Raw genomic sequence first — 23212 nt, forward strand, 5'->3', positions numbered from 1 at the left:
CCAGCATCCTGTTCACACAGTGGCCAACCAGGTGTCCATGGTGGGAAGCCTGCAACCATGCCCTGAGCACCAGAGCACTCAGCTTGCAGAAAAACATCTGCTAGAGGACATGGTCTTGAGGGCCAGCCTGGAGAAGGAGAGGGGACCTACCTGACTCCTTTCTTTCGTGGGGTCTCGCTGTCTACAGTTTTTGGTAGGAGGCACGCCTGGCGGAGCAACTGCACCAGCTGGTGCTAACAGAATGCTCAAATAGCAGCAAAACAGTAACAATTGTCTCCTCTTCTTTCATGCCACTCAGATCTCAGTTCCCAGGTGCCTCCCCTCATCGCCCTTCACTCACTCTGTGATCTTGGAGTCAAGGTTTCCGATCCACAGGCGATGTCCATCCTGCAGGGCCCCCTCAGACAGGAGGGATGCGTTCTCCAGGCGCAGGCTCTGCGTGGGGGGCACAGCGGTCGCCATCCGCACCTGGGCAGGTGGGGAGACAATGGGAAGGAGTTGGCATTTGAAAATGGAAAGAGCTGGTACACCCAACGAGGAGATAAGCATCATGAGAGAGCCCTGCTCCATTTCTGGCCTCTGGCTGCCGGTCGCAGCTTAGCTTCTGAGACTGCTCCCTATGGCCAGGTTCAGCCCTGGAAAACACCAGTGGTAGAGCCTAGAGACAGGCAGCATGTATGGCCAACATCCCCAGGCGACAGTCTCAAGGCACCTAAGTTGAAGCTAAGCAAGTCTGGTCCAGTCAACACCTGGACAGAAGACCACCTGGGAACTCCATGTTTTCCACTCAAAATCCCAACAAGGGGCAGATTATGAACCTCACTATTTCAAATCCCACCTCGGCTGTAACCTCACCAGGGATGGACTTTGGAAAGCCCCGCCCTCTCATTCACAGCACGGCCACCTCCTTGTACCTGCAATACTGGGATAATAGTCCAGGACTATTCTACAAGCCTCCGGACTGTCAAAATTTAGTAACACTATCAGGGCAGGGACTCATCTTCTCTTGATGATGAGACTCTGAAAATGGAACACTGTCGCGTCAAATGATTTATTGTTATTATGATTACCATCATTTATACAGCAGACCATCATTACACATAGTGATACGTTCAAACCAGGGGTGTGGCCCTCCCAGTGCTGCTGAACTGCAATTCCCATCATTCCTGACCATCAGCTGATGGGAGCTGGAGTCAAACAACATCTGGAGGCCAACAGGTTCCTCACCTCTGCTTTAAAGGCCTCTACAGGTTAGCATCAGGGTAACTAAGACTGCAATCCTATGCACGCTTATTTGGGAGTAAGTTCCACTGAGTTCAGTAGAATCAACTGCTGAGTAGACACGTATAATGTTTCACTGAAAAGGTTTGCCTATTCCCAATCAACCCACCCCCAAAGTGTGGGACATTCTTGAGGCTGGTATGATTTTGTGACCAAACAAAGCAAAGCGAGCAAAACAGTTGCAATTTGGGTGTAAATATAAAACTCATCATAAAAGGCACCAAGCAGGAGGAGGGTGGGATTGAGATAAATAGGGAGGGGGGGAGAGAAACACCCACTTGACAATTTTGTCTCCATTATCATTTATGACATTTGCTGCCAATATTATAAAGATGTCTATTTGTATGCAGTTTATATAGTCTCCATGCTTACTAAAGAACGTAAGAAGAGCCTGCTGGATCAGGCCAGTGGCCCATCTAGTCCAGCATCCTGTTCTCACAGTGGCCAAACAGATGCCTCAGTGGCAAGCCCACAAACAGGACCTGAGTGCAAGCCCTCTCTCCCCTCCTGCGGTTTTCAGCAACCAGAATTCGGAACCATGCTGCCTCTGACTATGGTGGCAGACCACAGCCATCATGGCTAGTAGCCACTGATAGCTTTTTCCTCCATAAATTTGTGTAAACCTCCTTTAAAGCCATCCAAGTTGGTGGCCGTCACTGCCTCTTCCTGTGGGAGTAAATTCCACTGTTTAACTACGTGCTGCATGAAGGAGTCCTTCCTTTGGCCTGTCCTGAATCTTCCAACATTCAGCTTCAATGGATGTCCACGAGTTCTAATGTTATTATGAGAGGGAGAAAGTTTTCTCTGTCCACTTTCTCCATGCCATGCATAATTTTATACACTTCTTGGTTAACAAAAAAGCCCCAAACGCTGTGACCTTTTCTCGCAGGGTTGGGTTTGTTTTTATTGTTTTTACACCACTTCGTGGGCTTGTTTTCCTCTTCCTGCATTGCTTTCTCATACTTTTTTTTTTAAAAAAAATCAGAATAAATAAGTGCCATAGCAGGGACAGGAGGAGGGCCCGGGGGTGTGTGCGAGGTGGTTGGTGTTTTGTTTTGCCCTGCCCGCCTGCCTGGCCCTGCTCGGCCCCTGATGGTCCACACCCAACTCCCGCATTTCTCTGGGCCAGGAGAAGTTACGGATGTTGAACTTGGGCCGGGGAGAGCCTCCTCCTCCCGCCGCCGCCGCCCACGGCTGACTTCAGGCCACTTTCTTCCCCTCCGACTAGCCTACCTCGCCGGATTGTTGCGAGGATAAGAGGGATAATAAGCCCCATCTGCCACTCTTGGCTCTGTGGCGGAAGGACGGAGTCAAAAAGTAACCAACAAGCAGGAACACAGCCGGCCTCTGGGCATGTGCAGAGTGTCGCCCGCCCAGGGCCAGACCCCTCTGCCCGACGCCGATGGCGGAAACGGCGCGACTGGGCCGCTCTCAGACTCACCGGCATCCCCCCAGCGCGCCTCTCTTCCTCTCGCTCGCGCTGTGGCGTCACCGTCCCGCGCCGAGATACGTCATCGGCCCGCGCGACGAAGACCGAGCGGCGAGGACGCTGACGTGATCGGGCCGCGACGTCGCTGCTGTCGCTCTCTCTCTGTCTATCTCCACACGCACGGTAGGCGAGCCGGCAGTGGATCGGTGCGCGAGCGAACGAAGTGAAGCGGAGGCGGTGGCGAGGGAGGGCTGCTCTGGGGGCTGGGCTGGGCCTACGGAAAGGGGCGGAGCTTAGTAGCCCCAATCCTTTCTGGCTGTCACTGTAGAGCCGAGACGGGCTGGTGGGCGGGGCTTAATTGCTGCGTTCTGTGGAGGAGGGGCTGGTGGGCGGGGTTTGTGAGGGGCAGGCGGGGCTTAGGAGCCCTGTTGGTTCTTTCTATAGAGGGAGGGCTACTGGGCGGGGCTTGGGGCAGGCGGGGTTTAGGAGCCCTGAACCAATGAAGGAAGAGTCGGATTAGGTATGTCTACACGGCAGTATCTAAATCCAGTTTTCAAACCGGATTAATTCCCTCCCCTCCGCACGGGTTTCAGAGAAGTCGTGAAAGTTGGGAGACTAAATAGGGGATTAAAAAAAAAACTTAACAAAGGGGAAACTGCTTAAGCTCTTTCTAGGGTTTAATAAGTATTGCTGTAATTATATTACGTCTGCACCTGCCATTTCTCTCTAGGGTGTGGCTGACTTCTCAGCGCTGCACTTCCACTCTCCAAAATAGTGAGTACTTTCTTCAGTCTTTCCTGTTTAACCCGTTTCAAGCATGTTTAAAGTTGTAATAAATATATGGCCCGGGATTCAGTGCTCTTTGTGCACAGGTCCTGCTTTGGGGCTTCCCATAATGGGCATCTGGTTGGCCACTGTGAGCACAGGATGGCTGGACTCAGTGGGCCCTGTGACGTCCTTCCCTGGTTCTCCCTGTCCGGTTCCCACCTGCTTGTGGCTACTGCCTTTCACTAGGCACCACCAGGGATACCACCAGTCCGGACCGTCCTTTATATGGTTTCTCACTCCGCTTTAGCACAGTTCTCACTAGATCCCCCTGCTAGGCAGCACCACCAGTCACGTCCTATAACCAATACTCCCAGAGACTTTGCCTGAGTCTCTCTCTAGTTGATTACTTTTGTGACTGCCTGCTTATGCTGTTCCCAACCCCCTTGTATCTTTATAGATAACGCATACAACTCTGGGTTGCTCTGGATACTTGAATTGTTATTATTCCTCCCTTCACCGCTGCCACCATTAGATACTGTTTCTGTTCAGCCTTGGTAATTACCTTGCCCTCCCTTCTGGTATGTATATCCCCCAGCCAAGGATCAGGCCTTTGGTAAACCAAATAAGTATTTATTAAATATCAGAAATAACAAGATTAGTTTTAGAATGTTTCACAAGCGTATGGTTTCATCTATTCCTGTTTTGTACTTGACTTATTATTAATCAGAACTCCAACTCCCTCTTTCTCCACACTCCCAACATCCACCCAGATTCGTCATTCTTCCATTTATACTCCCAGCCATTCAAACGCTCAGCCAATCATCCAGCATTCTACTGCTCATGTACTCCCCCCTCCTCTTTCACTCCACTTACCATATGTCTTCTATATAAACAGCACTTACCATATTTACCCTACAAGCAGGAACATCACATTTCCCCCCCCCCTTAAAATAACAGCAAAGTATTATTCCAGCTCTAGGATTCATACGACGCGTTAACAATAAAAAACAAGTCTCTTTGGGGAAAATGTCTTTTTTGCACCCACGTCTGGGTCACGTCACTGCAGTCCCGGCCACCTGGCGTGAAAGTCCATCGGCCAATACATTGTCCTTGCCTTTTATGAACTTGAAGTCCACCTGGTAATCTTGTAGAGCCCAGGACCACCTCTGCAGCATAGTGTTATGATTTTTCATAGTCTGTAACCATAACAATGCTCGATGATCCGTCGTCACTGTAAATCTTCGTCCCCACACGTATGGGCGCAACTTGCTCAGTCCCCACACGACCGCTAGGCACTCCTTTTGGACCGACAAATAATTCTTCTCCCTCGATGTCAGCTTGCAACTAAGATACGCCACTGGATATCTGGTGCCTCCTCTCTCTTGTAGCAAGACGACTCCCAGCGCTAGGTCCGACGCATCCGTAGCCACGATGAATGGTTGCTCGTAATCTGGTGCTATTAATACAGGCCCTTGGCACAAGGCTTGCTTCAGAAGGTCAAAAGCCTTTTGACATTCATCCGTCCACACCACACGCTCAGCACACTTTTTCCTTGTTAGTTCATGCAAGGGGGTTGCGATTTCCCCAAAATCTTTTACAAATTTACGGTAAAAACCAGCCACACCTAAAAATGCCCTAACTTGTTTCTTAGTTAAGGGGATGGGCCATGATTGTATTGCCTCAACTTTGCTCCATAAGGGGGTTATTTTCCCACTCCCCACCTTATGTCCTAAATAGATCACTTCATTCAACCCAAACTGGCATTTCTTGGCTTTTATTGTTAGCCCTGCTTTCTTAAATGCCTCTAATACTGCTGTCAGGTGTTGGACATGCTCAGGCACCGACTTGCTGAATATGGCCACATCATCTATATAGGCCACTGCGAAATCTGACATGCCTCGCAACACAGTATTAATTAGTATCTGAAAAGAACTTGGTGAGTTCCTTAGTCCCATGGGTAAAGTCACAAACTCATATAACCCATCTGGTGTAGGCAGTTTTGGCTCTGGATTGCTCGTCTAATTCCATCTGCCAAAATCCTTTACACAGATCTGTGGTAGAGATAATGGTTGCTGGATGGTAAGTAGTTGTCTTTAAATGTTTTAGACCACAACACTTCCACATACATTGCATCACTTCTCCCATGAATACACTCCTTGATCCGTCAACACTTCATGAGGGAAACCCAGTCTCATAAATATTTTTAATAAAGCCTCTGCCACTACAGGGGCTTCCACGGATCTTAGTGCTTCAGCGTCTGGGTATCTACTGGCAAAATCCACCACAACCAATAGATATTTCTTGCCATGCCTTGTGGGTTTGGAAAAGGCCCACCAAATCTATTCCCGCTCTATAAAAGGGTTGTCCTATTATAGGAAGGGGCTTCAATGGTGCTTTTGTCTTTACTCCACTTTTCCCCACCTTTTGGCATATGTCACAAGATAAACAATATTGTTTTACGTCTTTAGAAATGTTTGGCCAATAATAGTGTGCAGCCAATCTTTTCTTGGTCTTCTTTATTCCAAGATGCCCTGCACATGGGACATCATGGGCTACCTCTAGCAATCTGGCTCTGTATTTGCTAGGTACTATCAATTGTTTCACTGGTTCACATTCATTCTCTCTCAGCAGGCATCCACAGTCTATATAAAATCCCATTCTCACACACAATTTGATTCCTCAGATTGTCAGTAAAGGGAATCTTTTGTGTAAGGGCTTGGTCCTTCATTTGCTGCAAACTTCCATCCTTATCCAGCTCTTCCCTGAACTGCTCTGCCTCTTCACTAGAGACCATTCGATACAGTTTGTCTCTTTTAGCAGGCCTGCCAGGGGTTGCTATGGCGACCTTAGGCTCGATAACAGGTTCCACTCTGTTTTCTTCGGCCTCTGTTAACATGGTTTCTGTTGCTTTGCCAAGTTGTTGTCTGGTCACCACATATATTTTTCCTTGTGCCCCAATAACATCTCTTCCCAGTATCACTGGTTCTTGTTGTTGGGCATTAATACCTACTTTACATATTTCCTCCTTTCCTCTCCACTTTAATTTTATCAGGGCCATGGGTATGCTTTCTGGTTCACCCCTCACTCCTTGGATTGTCACCATTTCCTGAGGTAATATTTCCTCAGATTTTATCAAATCTGGCCTCAGTAACGTCTGAGCGGCACCAGTATCAAGCAATGCCCAATAATTTGCCCCTTGCACACTCACTTCTTCCCTCAGACTCGAATCAAATTCTTTTACATTTGTCCAGTTTATCTGGCAGAACTAAACCTTCTTCGTTTCTAACTCCCTTGGTTCTGTTTTCACTGCCCTTCCCTGAGCAGGATTACCAGTGGGGTTGACAACCTCACATTGAAAACGTAGGTGCCCCGGTCTACCACATTTATAACATAATTTCTCCTCCATTTTAGGGTACACAGATCCACTCTGGGGTGTCCTGTGCCCTTCAGACTTTATTGGAGGACTCACTCGCTGTGGTACCACATCCTTTCTGCCACCATTATATGGTCTGGGTTTAAACTCTCTTGATGTTTTCCCCACCCAGCCAGTTCTATTGGAGGCAAAGTGATCTGCCAACTCTGCGGCCTCTTGAACAGATGTAGGGGAACGGTCTTTGACAAGGAGCCTTATTTCTGGTGGTAACTGATGGTATAATTGATCCAGTATCATGAGGCTTTTCACCTCTTCCACTGACTGAGCTTTGGCACTTCCCATCCACTTTCCAAATATGTCCAGCAATTTTGCTCCCAGTTCAGCAAAAGACCTCCCTGCTTGGATCTGACAGTTTCGAAATAACTTCCTAAAGTAGTCAGGTCCCAGTCTGAATCTTTTGTACACTGCCTCTTTAAACTCGGCATATGTGACGGGCCTGTCTGAGGGGAAATATTGGTATACCTCTGCCAATTCCCCTTTGATCAGGTTTGATAAATATTGCATATATTTATCCTCCGGTAACCCCCACATTTGAGCTGCCTTTTCAAAGGTGTTGAGGTAAATTTGTGGATCTTGTCCAGGCTCAAACACTGCAAAATCTTTTGGTGTAACCTTTATTTTTGTTTCATTTCTGTCCTTTCTTGTTTCATCAGAATGAAACTTCTCTCTTTCAAATTTTAACTTTTCCACCTGTATTTCAGCATCCACTCTCATTCTTTCAATTTCCAACTCCCGCTGCTTTTCTTTTTCCCCAATCTCCATCCTCAGTTCCATCATCTCAATCTCTCTGTCCTTATCTTTTTCCTCACTTTCCTTTCTCAACTTCTCTCTTAAATACTCTGTATAAGCGGGATTGCTTGAATACCGTTCTGGGTTCTCTTCTCTGACAGGTTGTTTTTGTTGGACAGATGCAAATGCTATCAATGCTACTCGCAATTCACCTACCCCTTTACCCTCGTGAGGTAAATTGAATGTTATGCACTTCTCCACCAGCTCCTCTCTTTTCATCTTTATATATTCAGCCATGTTTTAGGAGTTCACTCACACCTTGCCACACACTCTTTGCCAGTCACTCTCACACGTAATCTTTATTTGTTATTTCTTTTAGCCACACCACTTTTAGGGACTCTCTATTGGTCATATCCCACCGCTACCACCACATGTGACGTCCTTCCCTGGTTCTCCCTGTCCGGTTCCCACCTGCTTGTGGCTACTGCCTTTCACTAGGCACCACCAGGGATACCACCAGTCCGGACCGTCCTTTATATGGTTTCTCACTCCACTTTAGCACAGATCTCAATAGATCCCCCTGCTAGGCAGCACCACCAGTCACGTCCTATAACCAATACTCCCAGAGACTTTGCCTAAGTCTCTCTCTAGCTGGTTACTTTTGTGACTGCGTGCTTATGCTGTTCCCAACCCCCTTGTATCTTTATAGATAACGCATACAACTCTGGGTTGCTCTGGATACTTGAATTGTTATTATTCCTCCCTTCACCGCTGCCACCATTAGATACTGTTTCTGTTCAGCCTTGGTAATTACCTTGCCCTCCCTTCTGGTATGTATATCCCCCAGCCAAGGATCAGGCCTTTGGTAAACCAAATAAGTATTTATTAAATATCAGAAATAACAAGATTAGTTTTAGAATGTTTCACAAGCGTACCCTACAAGCAGGAACATCACAGGCCCCTTCTGGCCTGACACGGTAGGGCTGCTTTTACATCCAGTGCTCATTTCCCATCTGCTCCGCTCTGAACTTTAGACCCTCCTCTGTAAAATAAGAGCAAAAGGGGCAGGCTGTGTGCGTGTGTCTGCCTTGCCAGGGTGTGTTGTGATGGCAGAAGACTGTGAAGCACTTTTTTTCCAAATTGGAACAGAACAAGTGGCAGCCAAAGGCCCCAGCCTCAAGATCTCAGCTCAGAGACTGCTTATAATGGATTCCAAGGCCTGGCCTTACATGTGAGCTGAGAACAGCTCTTCAGTCTCCTCTGAGGCAGTCCAGCCTCCGGGCACCTGGTAGAGCAGGAGGTGGGCAGGCTTCGGGCTCGTCGCACCTACTTTCTTCTTCACTAGAACCCACAATCTTAAAGCCAGAGCCAGGAGTTAAAGAAGAAGGTGCCTCTGAGCTTAGAGGTTTGTTTTCAGTACATGCATTCACAGTCCTTTCCCTCCTTAATGGAATTAAGTGGGGAAATGTTGTTTTGTTCTTGCTGCTGTTAAACAATTGGGAATCAAACTCGACCGCAAGTCACCTATCATTAGGTGCATTTTCTACCTGCCCCTGTCAGTAGAGCCTGGGTGGCGGAGTCGCTCTATACGTGAAAGAAGGCATTGAATCCAGCAAGCTCGAAACCCCAAAAGAGGCAGACTCCTCCACAGAATCGTTGTGGGTGGTGATACCGTGCCCCAGGAGGGACTTAATACTGGGAACGATCTATCGTCCCCCTGATCAAAATGCTCAGGGAGACCTTGAGATGAGATATGAAATTGAGGAAGCATCCAAACTAGGAAATGTGGTAGTAATGGGTGACTTCAACTACCCGGACATAGACTGGCTGCATATGTGTTCCAGTCATGACAAAGAAGCAAAGTTTCTAGATATTCTAAATGACTGTTCCCTAGATCAGTTGGTCATGGAACCGACCAGAGGGACGGCAACCCTGGACTTAATCCTCAGTGGGGACCGGGACCTGGTGCAAGATGTAAGTGTTGTTGAACCGATTGGGAGCAGTGACCACAGTGCTATTAAATTAAACATACATGTAACTGGCCAATTGCCAAGAAAATCCAACACGGTCACATTTGACTTCAAAAGAGGAAACTTCACAAAAATGAGGGGATTGGTCAAAAGAAAGCTGAAAAACAAAGTCCAGAGGGTCACATCACTCGAAAATGCTTGGAAGTTGTTTAAAAACACTATATTAGAAGCTCAACTGGAGTGCATACCGCAGATCAGAAAAGGTACCGCCAGGGCCAAGAAGATGCCAGCATGGTTAACGAGCAAAGTCAAGGAAGCTCTTAGAGGCAAAAAGTCTTACTTCAAAAAATGGAAGTCTTGTCCGAATGAAGAAAATAAAAAAGAACACAAACTCTGGCAAAAGAAATGCAAGAAGACAATAAGGGATGCTAAAAAAGAATTTGAGGAGCACATTGCTAAGAACATAAAAACCAACAACAAAAAATTCTATAAATACATTCAAAGCAGTAGACCATCTAGGGAGACGATTGGACCCTTGGATGATAAGGGAGTCAAAGGTGTACTAAAGAACGATAAGGAGATTGCAGAGAAGCTAAATGAATTCTTTGCATCTGTCTTCACAGTGGAAGATATAGGGCAGATCCCTGAACCTGAACTAACATTTGCAGGAAGGGATTCTGAGGAACTGAGACAAATAGTGGTAACGAGAGAGGAAGTTCTAAGCTTAATGGACAATATAAAAACTGACAAATCACCGGGCCCGGATGGCATCCACCCGAGAGTTCTCAAAGAACTCAAAGGTGAAATTGCTGATCTGCTAACTAAAATATGTAACTTGTCCCTCGGGTCCTCCTCCGTGCCTGAGGACTGGAAAGTGGCAAATGTAACACCAATCTTCAAAAAGGGATCCAGAGGGGATCCCAGAAATTACTGGCCAGTTAGCTTAACTTCTGTCCCTGGAAAACTGGTAGAAAGTATTATTAAAGCTAGATTAACCAAGCACATAGAAGAACAAGCCTTGCTGAAGCAGAGCCAGCATGGCTTCTGCAAGGGAAAGTCCTGTCTCAGTAACCTATTAGAATTCTTTGAGAGTGTCAACAAGCATATAGATAGAGGTGATCCAGTGGACATAGTGTACTTAGACTTTCAAAAAGCATTTGACAAGGTACCTCACCAAAGGCTTCTGAGGAAGCTTAGCAGTCATGGAATAAGAGGAGAGGTCCTCTTGTGGATAAGGAATTGGTTAAGAAGCAGAAAGCAGAGAGTAGGAATAAACGGACAGTTCTCCCAATGGAGGGCTGTAGAAAGTGGAGTCCCTCAAGGATCGGTATTGGGACCTGTACTTTTCAACTTGTTCATTAATGACCTAGAATTAGGAGTGAGCAGTGAAGTGGCCAAGTTTGCTGACGACACTAAATTGTTCAGCGTTGTTAAAACAAAAAGGGATTGCGAAGAGCTCCAAAAAGACCTCTCCAAACTGAGTCAATGGGCGGAAAAATGGCAAATGCAATTCAATATAAACAAGTGTAAAATTATGCATATTGGAGCAAAAAATCTGAATTTCACATATACGCTCATGGGGTCTGAACTGGCGGTGACCGACCATGTGAGAGACCTCGGGGTTGTAGTGGACAGCACGATGAAAATATCGACCCAGTGTGCGGCAGCTGTGAAAAAGGCAAATTCCATGCTAGGGATAATTAGGAAAGGTATTGAAAATAAAACAGCCGATATCATAATGCCGTTGTATAAATCTATGGTGCGGCTGCATTTGGAATACTGTGTACAGTTCTGGTCGCCTCATCTCAAAAAGGATATAATAGAGTTGGAAAAGGTTCAGAAGAGGGCAACCAGAATGATCAAGGGGATGGAGCGACTCCCTTACGAGGAAAGGTTGCAGCATTTGGGGCTTTTTAGTTTAGAGAACAGGCGGGTCAGAGGAGACATGATAGAAGTGTATAAAATTATGCATGGCATTGAGAAAGTGGATAGAGAAAAGTTCTTCTCCCTCTCTCATAATACTAGAACTCGTGGACATTCAAAGAAGCTGAATGTTGGAAGATTCAGGACAGACAAAAGGAAGTACTTCTTTACTCAGCGCATAGTTAAACTGTGGAATTTGCTCCCACAAGATGCAGTAATGGCCACCAGCTTGGATGGCTTTAAAAGAAGATTAGACAAATTCATGGAGGACAGGGCTATCAATGGCTACTAGCCATGATGGCTGTGCTCTGCCACCCTAGTCAGAGGCAGCATGCTTCTGAAAACCAGTTGCCGGAAGCCTCAGGAGGGGAGAGTGTTCTTGCACTCGGGTCCTGCTTGCGGGCTTCCCCCAGGCACCTGGTTGGCCACAGTGAGAACAGGATGCTGGACTAGATGGGCCACTGGCCTGATCCAGCAGGCTCTTCTTATGTTCTTATGTTCATCTTCTGTGCTGCAAATATGTATCAGAGACCCAGGATTCCCGCCCCCCCCCCATAAATAGGGTAAGGCTACTCCAGGCAGGAGATTCCTCCCAGCGTTGTTGTTATGTTATGTGCCTACAAGTCGATTTCGACTTATGGCGACCCTATGAATCAGCGACCTCCAATAGCATCTGTCGGGAACCACCCTGTTCAGATCTTGTAAGTTCAGGTCTGTGGCTTCCTTTATGGAATCAATCCATCTCATGTTTGGCCTTCTTTTTCTACTCCCTTCTGTTTTTCCCAGTATTATTGTCTTTTCTAGTGAATCATGTCTTCTCATGATGTGTCCAAAGTATGATAACCTCAGTTTCATCATTTTAGCTTCTAGTGACAGTTGTGGTTTAATTTGTTCTAACACCCAATTATTTGTCTTTTTCTCAGTCCATGGTATGCGCAAAGCTCTCCTCCAACACCACATTTCAAATGAGTTGATTTTTCTCTTACCCGCTTTTTTCACTGTCCAACTTTCACATCCATACATAGAGATCAGAAATGCCATGGTCTGAATGATCCTGACTTTAGTGTTCAGTGACACATCTTTGCATTTGAGGACCTTTTCCAGTTCTCTCACAGCTGCCCTCCCCAGTCCTAGCCTTCTTCTGATTTCTTCACTATTGTCTCCATTTTGGTTAATGACTGTGCCGAGGTATCGATAATCCTTGACAAGTTCAATGTCCTCATTGTCAGCTTTAAAGTTACATAAATTTTCTGTTGTCATTACTTTAGTCGTCTTGACGTTCAGCTGTAGTCCTGCTTTTGTGCTTTCCTCTAACTTTCATCAGTATTAGCAGGATCTTTACTTTTGCCCAGGGGGAGGGAGGGAGGGAGGGAGGGAAAGCCTTTTGCATGTTAATTTGTTCAAATATATTCAATGGGTGCTTGTTACAAGTTGCCTTTCACCAAAGTCTGAAAACTGTTAGGGAGGGAATACCAGCAGCAGGCGAAAGGTTGTAGTGTCTGGTATTATTTATTTCATTTATACCCCGCCTTTCTTTCCATGCTAGAAACGCAAGGCAGCTTACATATGGTTTCCAGGCGGTCTCCCATCCAAGCACTGACCAGACCTGACCCTGCTTAGCTTCATCAGGGTGCTGGCTCAGGAGATAACTCACTGGGAGAGCCAGGGTGGTGTAGTGGTTCGAGAGTCAGACTAAGACCTGGTAGACCAGAGTTCAGATCCTCACCTGGCTATGAAGCTCACTGGGTGACATTGGACCAGTCATCAATTCTTAGTCTAACCTACCTCACAGGATTGTTGTGAGGATAATATGGAAATGTGGAGAGCTGTGTACACCGCCTTGAGCCTCTTGGAAGAAAGAAAGAAATGCAATAGATAAATAATAGCAACTATTTGTCATGTATTTATTTAGGAGATTTATATCTTGCCTTGTTTCTGTATGAAGCCCCCAAGGCAACTTACAGTGTAGATCAAAGACATACAATGAAAATATTTTTATTATTTAACACTTATAAATGGCTTAAAATTTTATAAGCACTGCATGTGTATATTAAAAGATAAGACAGTCGTAGCCTGTAGGCTCACAGTTAAATAGACACGTTACAAAAGGAAGAAGGAATGGGAAGGGAAGAGGAACGCAAGCGTTGAAGTAGATGCTGCGTCCAATTGGTTCCCCCCTTGCCGTGATGCTCTTCTTGGGAGGCAGGAAACGCAGCTCCCCTTTGGCTAGAGGCCAGCGGGTGCTTCCCTTTAGTTTGCAGTCCTAGGGCACCACAATAAAAAATATGTTCACTCAGATGTCCAGCCAACACAACCTCACACATTCCTGGAAGGTGGGGCAAGGCTGTGTGTGTTTCTGCTACGTCTGTGCATCTTTGCCTTGTCCATAGTCCCCATTGAAGTCCGGCTTGTGTTCAATATCAATCCTTATCAGAGCAGACCCATTTAAATTAAATTAAATTAACCTAGTTGTAACCAAGCTAAAGTAAATGTAGCCTCTGTTTTCCCCAGCTTGCAATTCCATCTCCTTCCTCTGTCATGGGATTTTTGATTGTCAGCTTCTCAGGGCAGGGACACATCCTTTTATACTTATTTATTTGGAGAGAGCCGTGGCTCAGTGGCAGAACATGTGCTTTGTATGCAGAAGGTCCCATCCCTGGCTGCATCTCCAGGTAGGACAGGGAAAAAATTCCTGCCTGAAAGCTTGGGGAGCTACTGCCAGTCAGTGTGGGCAGCCCTGAGGTAGATGGTCTGACTCTTTCCTTTGCAAAACAGCATGTAGTAAAGACTAGCTCTCCTTTCCAGGTGGCTTCTGACAGGGCAACCATGGCGGGGCCGCTGAGATGCCTTCGTCAGTTGGCTCCCTTGCTGTGTTACTCCGCTTTGGGGACTGCAAGACCGTCCCTGCAGGCCCCTCTGAAGCTTGGGGGCCTTTTGCTGCCTGGCTGCCAAGGAACCTGGGCCCACCATCAGACGGCGCAGGCCCGGCACCTCGCTACCAAGAAAGCCAAAGGTGAGGAAAGGCGTCTGTGGATCCCAGCTTCCCTTTATGGATCTTCTGTGGACTGCCCAGTCCTGATGGCTGGGGAGGGAGGGGGTGATGGTATGTGATCCCACTGCTTCACCCAGTGGAAATTATGGGAAAGTCAAAGCAATTGCTTTGCTGATTGGCTGGATATTGTTGTTTCCATTATTATTTACGAGGCGTGTTAGTCGCTTGTTACATGGAAGTCTCCAAGTAATTTACAACATATTTAAAAACAAAAACATAAACACATAATAACATTGAGACATTTATACCAAAACACATGCAATTCATAAAAACGTGTAGACACGCACACACCCACAAATGAACACACACCCCAATAACAGCTGTAGGAAACTTTGGCAGCACCCTAACATCAAAAATATTCTCATCAGAGTCCATCAAATCCTGGGGGGAAGTACAAGGTGGTTTTTTTTAACCTGCCATTGATAAGGTGTCAGCAAAGCACCAGGCGGACCTCACTGGGGAGAGAGTTGCATTACTGATTACTGGGCCAGCTTGTGGGGTTCCTAGAGGCATCCAGCTGGCCCCTGTGGAAGACAGAGTGCTGGACGGGATGGGCCTTTGGTCCAGGCCAGCAGGGCTCTTCTGATGTTTACATAACTCGGTAAGAGTTTTATGTAAGTGGTGTGTGGCAGAAGTGCATGGAGAGAGAATTTTCTGCCCTCCTAAGAATATTAGAACTTGAGGTCATCTAGTCCGACTTGATGGGCCAAAGAATCAGGAGAGACAAAAGGTGGACCCTTTTCACACCATGGAGAACTTGGGGAACTCACTGCCACAGGATATGGTGACGGCCACTGGCTTTAAAGGGGTTTAGGCAAATTATGACAGATTTGAGCCACAATGGCTGAAGGAATTTCCGAAGGCATCTTTGCTTTTGAAGGTGAGTTGTTTCTGTCTCCAAGCCTGCTTATTGGCTTTCCTGATTGGTCCCAGTGTGAAACAGGAAGCTGGACTGGATAGGCCTTTGGTCTGAACTGGCACAGCTCTTCTGATGTTATTATGGCAGCTGAGCAGTGGAGCCTCCATGGTCAGAGGCTGTCTACCCCGAGTGCCAGATATCGGAGAGGGATTTTGCTTTGCTACGTTGACTGGGGGCTTCCCTGAGGCATCTGGCCGGCCCGTGTTGGAAACATGATGTTGAGCTAGATGACCTTTGGTCTGAGCTCAGAAGGCAGTTCTTGCATTTGGTGAACCTGCGGCCCTCCAGATGTCGTTGGACTGCAGCTCCTGTCAGTTCCACCTAGAATGGCCAGTGGTCAGGGATGGTGGGAGTCAGAGTCCAGCAGCATCCAGAGGGACACAGACTCCTCACCACGCTCTTTTCCTGCTGACAGAAGAGTCCTGTGCCGCTCAGGGCTTGGCAGCCATCAGGAAGGTCTCGCACACAAACCCCAGTGAAACGGACAGGAGCACCTGCAAGAGCACAGCTGCACTCCTGCAAATGTTCCTCCAGGGACTCCCGTTAGGCCCTTGGGGAAACTGTTTTCGAGGAGCGTGAGGAGCACTGACTTTGCTTTTCCTTTTGCAGCTAAAGGGAAAGGCCAGGCACGTGTGAACATCAATGCCTCTTTAGTCGAGGATATCATCAGCTTGGACGAGGTAGACAAGGACATGCGCTCTGTGGTTAAAGCCCTGCAGGAGGATTTCAGCAAAAGCTTGAGCATCCGAACCTCGCCAGGTGAGTAGTTTGCTTCTGCGTGTTTGTGGTGTCTGTGCTGTAGCAATGGCCGCCTCCTTACCTGCATTGCTGGAGCAAGGCGACCATATCTTTATTTCAGTAGCGCTTAATTTCTGCCCCCCCCAAAAAAAATCCCTATCTAGTTTATATAACTAAAACCACCAAATTTCAAATATATAGTAAACCACTAACACTGCAGTAAAAAAATGCAATACAGCTTTGTAATATACAAAAAGTTAGTGTTCAGCTTAATGATCGGGGGGAGAAGCGTTTTTGAAAGACGTCTGAAGCAGGTTGTGCTTCCCATATCATATAGGGGAAAAGTATTCCAAAGAACAGGAACAACAGCAGAAAATGTTCTGTTATATCAGACAAGGAAGGACAGGCACCCTAGAGTATACACTAAGGAAAGATAAAAAAGTAAAGGTGTCCCTGCACTTTTAGTGCGAGTCATTTCCAACCCTTAGGGTGACGTCTTGTGACGTTTACTAGGCAGACCGTATATATGGGGTGGGATTGCTAGTTCCTTCCCCGGCCTTTCTTTGCCCCCCAGCATATGCCGGGTACTCATTTACTGACCACGGATGGATGGGAGGCTGAGTGGACCTCGACCCCTTTTACCGGAGATTCGACTTCCTCCTTCCGTTGGAATCGAACTCCGGCTGTGAGCAGAGCTTCGGCTGCGTTATCGCCGCTTACCACTCTGCGCCACGGAGGGTCTTAAGGAAAGATACGTGGTCCTTTCAGCAGTCCCATTTCCTGTGATTGGAAGCTCCACTGAGCCCCCTCTTGAACGACTGTTGCCCTGGTCTAGCAATTCCTTTCCTGGTGGCAGGAGCTCCTTCATGCACTTCCCCCTTTAATGGAGAGGGTAGTTCTGCATGCAAGTTTGCTTGTGCGCACAGGAGCTCCAGATGGAAAATCAGATGTAGCAATCGACGCAGAAGCTCAGCAAAAGCACACTATACTACTTCTGGACGTTTTCTGTAAAACAAGAGGGCTGGAAGCTCTCACAGGGCTGGAGCGTGTCCAGAGGAGGTTGACCACCGTAGGGAGGGTGGTTCTGGGAACCATGTCCTCTGTGGTTAAGAGGGGACATGATAGCTGCCTTCAAATATCTGAAGGGATTCTAGCCAAGTGGAAGGTGGGGCCAGACTTGCGCTCTGTTGCCCCAGAGAGGGCAGGACCAAAATCGGTGGCTGGAAATGGCAGGGAAGCAGATTTTATTTATTATATTTGTATCCCACCTTTTCTCCAAGGTGGCATGCGCGGTTCTCCCCTTCCTCATTTAATCCCCACAACAACCCTGTGAGGTAGATTAGGCTGAGAGGCAGGGTCTGGCCCAAGGTCACCCAGTGAGCTTCATGGCTGAGTAGGGATTTGAACCCTGGTCGCCCAGGTCCTGGTCCAGCACTGTAACCACTACACCACACTGGCTGTCGATGACTAGTTAAGTGAAGCAGTGAGACTAATGAACAAAAAAACCCCCTGTAAACAACTGTGACCAATTAATTATAAATACCACTCCAATCAGGCCAGCCCATTTTGGCTAAATCTTAACAGGAACCTCCTTATGTCAAGAGCTGTTTGACAGTGGAACAGACTGCTGGGGCGGGGGAGCTGTCCTTTGCTGGAGGTGTTTAAGCAGAGGCTGGGTGGCCATCTGTCAAGGTTGCTGCAGTTGCAAAAACCCTGCATTGCAGATCCTGCACTGAGCAGAAGGTTGGGTTTGATGACCTCCAAAATCCCTTCCAAATCTATGATTCCGTGACATAACTAACTCACGGAATTCAGTGGCTGCTGGGCATAGCAGTGGCCACTGGCTTCAGTGGCTTTTGAATGACATTCCCCAGACCAGCACTCTCCAGGTTTTGCTGGGCTGTGAAACCCATCATTCCTGATCATTGGCCGTGCTGACAGGGGCTGATGGAAGCTGGAGTCCAGCAACTTCCAGAGGTCACCAGGTTGAGGAAGCCTGCTTTAGAAGATGAGACAAATTCACGGAGGACGAGACAGGTAAATAGACAGCTACGAAGTAGGAGAGCTAAAGAGAACCTCCTGTGTTCAGACGCAGTCTGCCACAGAGTAGCAGCCACTGGGAACGTAAAACTGGGGAGGACTTCAAAGCTGTTCTTGTGGTCTTCCTAGAGGCGTCCAAGTAGCTGCTGTGTGTATCAAGATGCTGGACTAGCTGGACCTTTGGTGTCATCCAGCAGGTCTACACTTATGCTCGTAAGCTTGCTTTTTAAAAGAGGGGAGGTGTGAGGGGAGAAAGGTTTAACCTCTTTAAGGCTCCACAAGGGCAACTTTGGAGGTGTTAGAGGCCTGGGTTGGCCGCTCTGGCTGGGATCCGGCTCTCGAAGCTTTAGCCACCGCAACACCTCTATAGAGTTATTCACCAGGCACCACCGCCTTGATGGCTGCCTTGACATTTCTGATCAAAAAAGCGTTTTGCTTACCCTGAGCTTGACCAGGAAGGATCTGTCTTCGCTAATAGCTTCCTGTAGGCAGACGTTGCAAGTGGGAGATGTCAGAAGCGTCTAAGTGAACCGTTTGCAGATGTGACGGTAAAGGGAATTGTCAGCTACCAGCATGGCCAGGGAGGAAAGGTGCAATTGCCACTAAATTAGCCTCTGGGAAATTGCCCACAAGATGTGGGGAGGCAAGGCTCGTTTTGGTGGAGGAACACCTTTTGATGAAAACATGGGTCTGTGCAGCCGCGAGAGCGCCCCTCGCCTCACTGGTTTAGTGGAGCTGCCGTTTCATAAAAGCTTTTATTGAATTTTACTAAACCAAAAATTAGTGAATGCAGGCACTGCCCTTTTGCCAAAGACTAAGGCAAAATATGTGATCCGATGCACATTTACCTGGGAGTAGGTCCCACTGAAAACAATGAAACTTGATTCTGAGTAAACATGCTTAGGATTGCCCTGTAAACATGGAAATTCACAGAGAGAGTGAGAGAGAGCGCTTGGGCTGTGTTAACTTGAAACCTCTTCGACAGTAGCTCTTCCCACTTAGCCAGCTGGTTGTTTTAGTTTTTTTTGTTCAAGAGTTTCCATTCCCTCCTCCCTCTCCCCCCTGTGCTGAAGGGGATGCCCGATCCGTGGCTCTTTCCTACATTTACAGTGGGACTGTAATAAAGTGAGACAATTCTGGGGTGATGTTTTTCAAATTGCTAGTAAAGTTCTTAAAGCCACGATCCGGCCAGTTCCATTGTTCCTAAAACTCAGACGTCTCTCCTATCCAGATTCCTACTTGCAGCAAGGCTTGTAATAGCCAAAATTGGAAGGGGGCACAACATTTATCAATAAAAAAATTGGTTTACCAGACTTTGGCAACTTGCACTAGATGAAAAATTAACTCTAGAGTGAAAAAAAATGTGGGGAGAGACATCCTCCAATAAATTATTCCAATTTGGTATCCCTTTTTATGTTATGCTATCGAAGATGGGGTAGAAGCGAGGCCACCCTCATCATTAACTTTCTTTTGGTGGGATGTGTATCCTGCTTTTTAATTCTATTATTCTGCTTTCTGATATTCTTTCTATTTAATATATAAATATTCTGTTGCTGAATGTACTCTTTTTCTATTTTACCGTATATGGAGTGACATGTTTATTGTACTTTTGATTATTGTTTTACTTGTTTGTTGTTACATTTGCTAGAAATCTCAATAAAACACTATTCACACACACACGAGTTGCCATTCCTCACTCCCACCCCCTCTTCTTCAGCTTTTCTGGCTGAAAACACAAGAGTCGATTATGATGTTTCAAGTCACAAGTATTCATTCTGTGCACAAGACGTTGTGCTGTTGTCAGTCAAAAGCATTGCTGGTGGCTCTTTTTTAAAAGAGAGAATGGCCAATGAATGGGCAGATGGGGCTGTGTCCGATGTTAATCATACTCGGAATCAACCCACTGAAATTACTTAACTCCATTAATTTCACTATGTATACTCTGAGTAGAGTTTAATTGGATGTGCCCCATGGATTTTAATCCACTAAACTTTTTTAAAGTCATTAATGGATTAAAATGTTGGAAATGTGCATATTATGAACATATTGTTGTCACTTGGCCTCGGTTCTCTTCTGGTGGGGCAGGGAAGAACAGCAGCCTACCTTGCAGGGGTGTTAGGGACATATTTAAAAACGAGTAAAATGAGAAGAGGCTGCTACCTGGAGGATGTAATAATGGGGAAAGTAGCTAGCCAGAGAAAGGCACCTCCAAAACAGAAGCGCTGTTATCTGGGGGAGCTATCCACTCCTAGATTAACTCCAAGAAAGGAGTTTTGGGGGCTGTGGTTGCCCTGCCTCCCTGTCCTGGTGTTCCGCCATTGTCTGCCCCTGGTTTTGGATAGTTTAAGGGTGGGGAATCTCAGGCTTGGGGGACGAATGTGGACGAATGTTCATCAGGACTCTCCCCAGGCCAGATCTCTCACTGATCCTGCTTTGCCCCTTCCTCGAGTGCCTTTGCATGACTGGAAGTGTCCTGGACGCATGATGATACTTCCAGCTTGCCTGGATGGAGAAGAATGGAGAGGTGTGCATTTGTGTGTCTGCGTCTGTGTATAGAAACCTCTGACTTGTACATGGGGGGAATGTATCCTGCTGTACAAAGGGACGAGTCCAAACAGTTGCCCTGCCCACTTTTGCCTATAGCCGTGCCCCCCTCCCCGTTATGCTGCCCTTAAGCTGATAGCCCCCTATCCACCGGCATGGGGTTGCAAGGCTTTGCGACGTACATTCCAGCTGTTTTTGTGCCATTTTTGTTTCCACCAGCACCAAAACACTAACAAGGTTTTGACGTGCTTGTCCTTCTTGTTTAAGGGGCTCTCGACCACATCATCGTTACAACCAAGGATGGGAAGTTTCCTCTAAACCAGCTTGGGCAGATTTCCCTGAAACCCCCTCAGCTCATCCTTGTCAACATGAGCAGCTTCCCAGAAGTAAGTAGATGCCCTCAATGGACTTCTGCATGGCTGGACCCCGTCATGCGGGATGAGGTTACCCCGGCAGGGTGATTAAGATCTGTGTGAGCCATCCTCCTCAGCTAAGATTTCACAGCCATGAATTTGGTGGGCGACCCCAGAAGCTGAACACCTCTCCCTCGCTCTGTCTTCACTTTGTTCCACAAAGCCTTTGGCTTTAACCCCTAGTCTTTACCCATAGGTGAAATGAAAGCTGAAGTATACCAGCCATTGCAGTTGCTGTGATTCATCTTGTGCCTGCATTGCCTCACCCGCACTTCTGAAATTTAGATTGTCAGCTCATTATGGGCAGAGACTTCCTTTTTTGCTGTCATACGTTGATGTTACCGAATACCAGGGATCACCAACCTGATGCCCAGAGGTTTCATGGTGCCTCCAAATAGAGGTCCCAGACTCTTAGCTTTTTTTTTAAAAAAAATTCAACCCTAAGAAAGTTATGAAGCAAAATGTGCAGGTAACCTTTTTAAGCAATTTCAGTGAAATGAGCCAGCCTGGTTGCTCCTGTCTGACAGTTTTTTTAGCCAATGAGTGAAGTCAGAGCTGGGATTGACCAGTGATTTGTTTGGACACCAGGCAATAGAAATCCCTGGGGTCCTAAAGAACTGCTGGTTTTCTTTCCCTTTAGTGCACTTTTCCTGCTTCTGACTAATTTTCTCAGAATCTCTATAGTTTGCCCTTCCTTTTTCCATAGCAACTAGGATGTATCTTTCCTGTGGTGGGATTGTCTGAGATCAGGTAGTGCCTAGAAGTTATTTTCTGCAAATACTACTAGACAATAAGTGTGGGTGGATGTCAAAGAATCCCCCTCTTCCCAAAAGCCAGTTATGAAAATTTTGCAAAGAGGCTGAGGCATGTCACCTGCTTTGTAGGATCTAAAGACCAGGGACTCATGAACTTACAGTACAATGGTGTACATGTCTAGCCAGAAGTAAGTTTCTCTGAGTTTAACAGAGCAGCCTAGACTTTGGTTTAGGGTTGGCGCTGGGGAAAAAACATGGTTCTTGTGTCTTCAACAGCTGTATGGCAGGCAGGAATTCAACAGGTTACAGCTCTTCTGGTATGGAATACAATTATTGGAAAAGCTTCACCATGACTGTATGGTCTAGTTTGTGTTGTGTCATCCCCCCCACCCCACCCCACCCCACCCCACCCGTGGCATCCATTTTCTGACTGGCACACCCTGCACACTCTCAAAATATGAAATGTACCCACTGGTCCAAAAAAGGGTAGCAAGCCCTGGCATAGCTAATAACAAATAACTTGGGAACTGCTTTGTCAGGAGCACCTCTGTAATTTGGTAAGCTTTTCGGTTTTTGTAGGTTCTGTCCTCCATGACCCTCAAGCATGTTGTGGATGCAACAGGCCCCCTGTGTCTTCCCATTCCCCCACACACGCTTTCTTCCTTTTGATCTGCCTTCTCCAGGAGTGAGCCATGCAGGCAGGTGCTGATGGGAGTTGGAGTCCAAATGTCCTGGGCTAAATGCGGTGACACCTTAGCTCTGTAGAAGGCAGCTTCATAAGTTTGGGTTTTGGACACGCAATCCAGCTTCTTGAGAATTTCAGGCCGGTATTTTAGAAAAAGTTGTCGGCCCTTGTTGTGGCAGAGATACACTTGAAAATGTTTGGGTAGGTGCTGTAGAAATCTGTGGAGCCAAATGGGGTGGCTAAGTTCAAGGTTCTAGTTTTGGCGTACAAAGCCCTATACAACTTGGGACCAGGATACCTGAAAGACCGTCTTACCCCTTATATGCCCAATCGATCACTGCGCTCTGCAGGTGAGGGCCTCCTGCAGATACCACCTTATCTGGTGGCGGAACCTACCCTGTGGAATTCCCTCCCTTTGAATATTAGGCAGGCGCCATCTCTGCTATCTTTTCGGTGCCTTTTGAAGACTTTCCTCTTTCAACAAGCCTTTTAAGTTGAGACCAGAGCTTGGAAAAGTTACTTTTTTGAACTAC

The 23212-nt window shown here is 46.9% G+C and overlaps 2 protein-coding genes across 5 annotated transcripts in view; one reads left to right on the plus strand and one right to left on the minus strand.

Annotated features, from left to right (window-relative positions):
* RBM18 (RNA binding motif protein 18) overlaps positions 1-3073 on the minus strand; it is a 16689-nt gene extending 13616 nt beyond the window's left edge. The window contains exons 1-2 of one of the 2 annotated variants that reach the window (XM_061604051.1): positions 2723-3073; positions 341-468 (exon numbers count right to left, since the gene is read on the minus strand). In XM_061604051.1, the coding sequence (XP_061460035.1) occupies positions 341-468; positions 2723-2728 (134 nt within the window). In that variant the 5' untranslated portion in view covers positions 2729-3073. The other variant, XM_061604052.1, reaches the window with a different exon arrangement.
* Positions 2791-23212, plus strand: part of MRRF (mitochondrial ribosome recycling factor) — a 27328-nt gene continuing 6906 nt past the window's right edge. The window contains exons 1-5 of one of the 3 annotated variants that reach the window (XM_061604048.1): positions 2791-2893; positions 3441-3484; positions 14339-14546; positions 16114-16263; positions 21094-21212. In XM_061604048.1, the coding sequence (XP_061460032.1) occupies positions 14360-14546; positions 16114-16263; positions 21094-21212 (456 nt within the window). In that variant the 5' untranslated portion in view covers positions 2791-2893; positions 3441-3484; positions 14339-14359. Of the gene's footprint in view, positions 2894-3236; positions 3485-8355; positions 8471-14338; positions 14547-16113; positions 16264-21093; positions 21213-23212 lie in introns of those variants that run through there. The other 2 variants (XM_061604049.1, XM_061604050.1) reach the window with 2 other exon arrangements.

Source organism: Rhineura floridana, chromosome 20 (genome assembly GCF_030035675.1).
Source record: "Rhineura floridana isolate rRhiFlo1 chromosome 20, rRhiFlo1.hap2, whole genome shotgun sequence".
Lineage (NCBI taxonomy): Eukaryota > Metazoa > Chordata > Lepidosauria > Squamata > Rhineuridae > Rhineura > Rhineura floridana.